Raw genomic sequence first — 6,018 nt, 5'->3', positions numbered from 1 at the left:
GAGGATTATGACACCTCCTGGGGTCACGGGTGTCTTTGGCCTGCGAGAACGTTCTCCGCCTGGTGCATTTACTCGGAGCTTCGGGGCCTCTTCTTACTCTTATCCCTCAGTAATGGTAACAAAACTCACCATTTCAGTGTATGAGGGCCCTTGAATAACTTGACAAGTTTATACAAGTTGTTTGAAGAACTGCTCAAACTTGGCAAGCGTGTCCCCTTGCCAGGGGACCACCTCTCAGCCCCTTTCCCAAGCCACATTTGACGGGGAGCTGATGGCGCTGTAATGGTGAACGGATTCACGTAGTGTAGTCGGAAATCAAATGGGACTCTCCCCTAAGGTGATTTTTTTTCTTTTAACTTCTTATTCTGGAATAATTTCAGATTTGCAAAATGTTGAGGAAATAGTACAGAGAACTCCCTTACATCCTTTAAGGTTTTATGGTTGTTTCAAAGCTGGCTGCTGAGTAAACTGGGTGCTGTGGCCTCCCAGTGAGATCCGTGAACCCAGAAGGGAAGACAGCCTGTGGTCACAGGGCCCCCAAGCGCCCAGCAAGGACAGTGGGGACCCAGAAGGTGGTGCCTCCATCACCCACCATCACCTCCGTCTCCAAAACTGTCACTGTCGTCTCAGATACAGAAAAAGGCAGCTGAGCTTTCATGAGGTGGGATGCCAGTATGAAACAAATTTGTAACCTTGAGCAGAAATTAGACAGGGCCCAGGGCCAGAGAAGGGTGGCCTCCTGGTGTCTAAGGAGAGAGGACTCGGGGTGCCTGGGGAGACTCAAGGGGCGCCCTGCCCCAAGACCACCCTCTGCTGCCACCACGTCTATGGGAGAAGCCTCTTCACAGAGAGTCACGTTGGAAAGGGCCCTGGGGAATGGGGCGGGGGCTGAGGGTGGCTTCTTCCTTCAGGATATTTGAGAAAACCACTACTGCCTTCCATGTGTCTCAGATAGAGTGAAACACCAGTAAAAAGTTATTTTTATTGAAGTTTCAGAAAACATATCGGCAAGGCAATAAATACTGAATTAAACCAAAAAGCACAAGATATATACATGAAATGTAAATGAGCACATTTAAATTACAGAGCTTTCCGATTCCACTGTGGATTCCACATCCAGAACCCAGGGTGCCTCTGTATTAACCCAGAAACATCCCAGGACACTGGGGTTTTCTTAAGACTTAAATAGGAAACTAATTTTCTTTCTTTAAACGTGATGTTCAGTGAAATCTTTCTTCAGACCAGCGCATGGCCTCTGAAGCAGTTTATTTAATAAGCCCTAAGTGGACTTGTTTCAAAATTCCATTTTGATTTGTGCTTCATTGTGCTTAGGCAGCCCGCCAGGCTCCTCTGTCCATGGAATTCTCCAGGCAAGAACTCTGGAGTGGGGTTGCCATTTCCTCCTGGGGATGTTCCCGACCCAGGGATCGAACCCTGAGTCTCCCGCAGTGCAGGCAGATTGATTACCGACGAGCCACCGGGGAAGCCCCTCTGTTCTGACTGGTGAAGGTCAGAGCAGAGAACACTCAGCTTCTCGGCTGAAGCCCCGTCCTTGTTCGCTCATGTCGTACAACCACAGTGAGATCGAGGTCCATGGTTGGCAGGCCGCCGCCCGGCTCCACGGGCATCTGGGCTGCGTGTCGGGCTGAAGTGAACAGTGGACACCCTGGCTGGGCCCTCCCACGTGCCCCCTGACCCGCACCGCCTCAGCAGGGTCAGCCGGCCTGCTCGCTGCCTCAATCCCGGACTTGAGGGAACCAGATGGTGCCGAGCCGGCTGCCCTGCTGACTCCCAGCCTCGGCCTCCCCGTAGCAGGACCAGCCACCACTGACCTGGCTCTGCAACCTGCGGAAAGTCAGGCAAGGCAGACCAGAGTGCAGCCCTCAAAAGTGCCGTGCTTGCTCTGCCCCGGGACGGAAGTCCCACATACGCCCCGGGGCTTCGTAACTGGCCTGGATGTTCAGGAAGCAGCTCGGCCAGTTGGTGCTTCTCGGGGAGCGCTCAGCCTGCCCCCAGCCGCACCCTCCCAAAACCCTCTCTGTGTTGGGGCCAGGCTGCAGCACAGACAAGGACGCTGGATGTGAGCCCATCAGCCGAGGCTTTTTAAAAGATTGTGATTTCAACATCTGCCTCCTGGCCAAAGGCCACATCTCTCTGTTCTGAGCAGAGTCTGTCCATCTTCTCAAAAGCCAAGCGGCCTTTCTCCCCTGAAATATCAAGGTCGTCTGTCAGGGGACTGCCCCTCCACCTCGCTCTCATCTACTCTGGTGGGCCATGGTGGCCTCAGTGCTTCCAGACGCCCGGGCCTCTGGGGCCGGTGGATCCTATGACCCGCCCCTGTGTCCAGCACGGTCTGCCGAACCTTAGTCCCACCTTACATCTGGCCTTCATCCCCATGGATCATAAACGGGGCAGGTTGAGAGGTTAACAGAGCGCCTCTTGCCACCTCAACCGTAAAGGAAACGCCCCAGCCCGGCGTGGTGAAGCGGGTCGCTGGCAGTGCCCGTCCCGCGTGCGCGTTTGTGTCTTTGGGGAGCTGACCGTGGCCTCCCCAGCACAACCTCTCCATGGACCCCGGCACCCCCCAGCCCCTGCCCACATTTGGGAGCACGGCACGCTAGACCTCACCAAATGACAGCGTGGTTTCCCGGGCGGCCACACGCACGGCCTCCACGTCAGACTGGCACAGGCTGGCGACCTGATCGATGCTTTCCACGCCCTGTTCGAGGTTGGGGAAAAGCAGGCCCCTCAGGGGACATTTTAAGGAACAGGTGTCCGCTTTCATAAACCCTTGCACAACCAGCCCTAGCGCGGTCTCTGCGATCTCAGCCCCTTCCTTCTCCGAAGGCTTCCATGCTTCTCACGAGGCCTCAGGTTCACTGAAGTGCCATTGGCAAACGTCATCTTTTCCACCCTGACACCTTCTGAAAGGCCCAAGTTGGAATAAGCCCTGCTTTCTTCTGGACCTTTCTACCTCCTCTGCCTCGCCCAACCCCACCCTCCAGGTCAGACCAGGAGAGGAGTAACCAGTGTCCTGGTCCAGGCACGGCTGCCCACCCACTGACCTCCAGCCCCCAGGACCGGAGTGCAGGCTAGCCCCCTCTAGTGGGCACCTGGCCACTCCCTGGTTATTTGATCATAACCAGATGGACCGCATAGAATTTCCTGTTGGTTCCTTCCAGAAAGAATTTAGTCTGTATTGGACCAATTTTCATCTAGCAAAATGACAATGAGTTTTTTAAAATAGTTACAAATGCAAATAGGAGTAAAACCAGCACCCCTCGTATCTGCATCTTTACACAAATGAGTGTAAAGGAGTGTGTTGTCTCAAGAGTCTCAAAAGCATTTAGGGGCTTCCCTGGTGGTTCACTGGATAAGACTCCACCTGTCAGTGCAGAGGACACAGGTTCAATTCCTGGTCCTGGAGGATCCCACGTGCTGTGGAGCAGCTCACCCCGTGGGCCACAGCCACTGAGCCTGCATGCTGCGACGGCTGGAGCCCGTGCGCCTACAGCCTTTGCTCCGTGAGAAGACAAGCCCCCACGACGAGGAGCCCGCGCTTGTCGCAACGAGAGAAAGCCCGGGCACAGCCACCGAGGCCCAGGGCAACCAAACAGATGTTATTGTTTTTAATTCATATTTTCTGGCCCTAGGATAACACTGAACACTAAGTCTAGCGTAAGGAAGTAATTCAGAACTCCATATAAATTTTAAAAGCTTTATGCACAGAGAGGGATAACTTTGGGGGAATTGCCTGGTGGATCAGTGGTCAGGGCTCCACACTTCCACTTCAGGGGACACTGGTTCAAACCCTGGTTGGGGAACTAAAATCCCACGTGCCTCAAGGTGTGGCCAAAAACGCATTTGCGTTTCTGCATTTTACACTTTTTTCCGTTTATTTTTGGCTGTGTTGGGTCTTCACTGCTGCACAGGCCTTTCTCCACTTGTGACGAGCCGGGGCCGCTCTGCCTGTGTGTCTTGTCGCAGGGCCTCCTGCTGCAGTGACTTGTTGCAGTCTGGGCTCTGGAGCACGTGGGCTCGCTGGTGGGGGTCCAGGGCTCTAGAGCACAGCCTCAATAGTTGCAGCGCACAGAATTGCTTGCTCCGAGGTATGTGGGATCTTCCCGGACCAGGGATGGAACCCCATGTCTCCTGCATTAGCAGGTGGATTCTTTGCTCCTGAGCCACCAGAGAAGCTCTATACTGTTTCTCTACAATGAGTTTATCGTGCTTTTAGAAAATCTTAAATTGAGGCTATTAAACCATATAATCCAAGAGCACAGAAGTGAGCCTCTTGGGGCCACCTGCTTGCTCACAGAGCCAGAGCAGACGTGCCCCAGGCCACTGCTGAGGGGCCTCCACCCACGGAGCTGCTGGCGGAGCTGACGGCCGTTTGTGTACAGCCACCTCTTTCCGGTGCTTTTCCACTGCAATGATTTTTTTTTTTTTTGGTCCCAGTGGAATAATTTCGAAATGCACTAACTTCAGTGTTAATCACAACCAGGCTTCTCTCCATCGCCAGCAAGGGCAGGTTAGACTCACCCGGAGATGTCTTAGCGCCATGCATGCAGCTTGCTGGAGCTTTTCATCATTTTCAGTCAGGGCGTTGGTGTAGAAGAGCAAGGCCTAGGAAATAAGGTGGCTGTGAAGGGGGACTGGTGAGAGCATAAGCCATGGTACTACCCACCGCCCGCCTTCCAGTATGCTCATAGCCTGCGCACACCACATGGAGTTGGAGGCTGTGGTACTCAGTTGATCTGCAAGCACTGGTCTCAGGACTTTGCTGGGGGTCCAGTGGTACGACTCCACTCCCAATGCGGGGAGCCTGGGTTCCATCCCCCGTCAGGGGACTGGATGCCACAGCTAAGATCCAGTGCAGCCAAATACATATTTTTTTGAAAACTCATCTAGTGTTTACAAAATGCATTCTGAAACTACCATCTAGGGAAAACGCTATATCAGAGAGACCTGCTGTCCACGGGGGACAGCAGAACTGAACACAGAGCTTGGGTGAGCCGCCGGCAGGAAAAGCATCTCTTCATCACCCTTTCCGGTCACAGCTCTGACCCCGCTGCATCGGCCACGTGACCGTGGTCATGTCTGTCCAGCTGGAAAATAAAGCTGGTGCTTCCTTTGCAATATTGCTTTAGGGGTTCATAGGAAGCAGGCGGGGGCAGGGAGGGGGGCTTGGGGGATGTGCCTGGCACTTGGGTGTGCCTGAGACTATGGTAAGTATTGCCCAGTATTGCCCTTCTCTGACCCCGGTGGGCTGGTCCCCTAAATCTAGAATAGTCACAGGACCAGGAACCTAAAAGGCGAAGGGGTCCCATCTCTTGGTTTTTCAAGTAAACCAAACACAACGAACCAGCCAGCCACATGTGTTAGTCGAGAGTAAATGAGGGTGACTGTCAGAATTCTGAAAAAGGAACATTCTACATGCAGGTGACATCTCAGCGACCGACTAGATAACGTGGCGGTAGAAACACTGGGCTGGGTGAGCTGGCACGCATGGGGCATGCAGTCATGACAGCTTGGCAACCCGGCCCTGTCCCCAGGGCTGGGGCCGCCCCTGGTGAGGATGGCCACGCGTGAGACCGTGGTCATGTCAGGAGCATCTCGCGAGTGCAGCACCCCCATCACCCCCATTTGTGTTTCTCCGAGACGAAGCCTGCCTGCCCCCGGCTCACATGCCCACAGAGGCCACCGCCTGCCACACTCACCTTTTCCCGAAAGCTTTTGTTTCTGGCCGCGTCGGCCAGGCGGGCGCTGGCTGCTCTGCACGCCCGGGGGGGTCCGTCCAGCTGGAGCAGCGCCCAGGCCCTCAGTGTCTGTGGCAGGGGCTGGAGCTGGCCCAGCCGCTTCCCCTGCAGCTTCCTGACTGTCCTGGCCTGGGCCCTGCACTGCAGCTCCTCCGCGAGCGTTACTGGAAGAGACAGAAGGGGGCGGCTGGGGTGCCCTCTGACTGCAGCCCGTCCGGGCAGCTGCAGGCTGAACATCAGCTATGGAGGAGCAAATCCC

At 54.9% G+C, this 6,018-nt stretch overlaps 1 protein-coding gene across 4 annotated transcripts in view; it reads right to left on the bottom strand.

The window, feature by feature from the left end:
* Positions 1-952: 952 nt before the first annotated feature.
* Positions 953-6,018, bottom strand: part of RIPOR3 (RIPOR family member 3) — a 74,212-nt gene continuing 69,146 nt past the window's right edge. For all 4 annotated transcript variants that reach the window (XM_040248146.1, XM_040248144.1, XM_040248147.1 and 1 more), the window contains 4 exons: positions 5,721-5,923; positions 4,543-4,626; positions 2,629-2,719; positions 953-2,207 (listed from right to left, as the gene is read on the bottom strand). In XM_040248146.1, coding sequence (XP_040104080.1) covers positions 2,104-2,207; positions 2,629-2,719; positions 4,543-4,626; positions 5,721-5,923 — 482 coding nt within the window. In that variant the 3' untranslated portion in view covers positions 953-2,103. The remainder of the gene's footprint in view (positions 2,208-2,628; positions 2,720-4,542; positions 4,627-5,720; positions 5,924-6,018) is intronic.

This window comes from Oryx dammah, unplaced genomic scaffold (genome assembly GCF_014754425.2).
Source record: "Oryx dammah isolate SB20612 unplaced genomic scaffold, SCBI_Odam_1.1 HiC_scaffold_10, whole genome shotgun sequence".
NCBI lineage: Eukaryota > Metazoa > Chordata > Mammalia > Artiodactyla > Bovidae > Oryx > Oryx dammah.
This window is presented reverse-complemented; position numbering and strand designations above follow the sequence as displayed.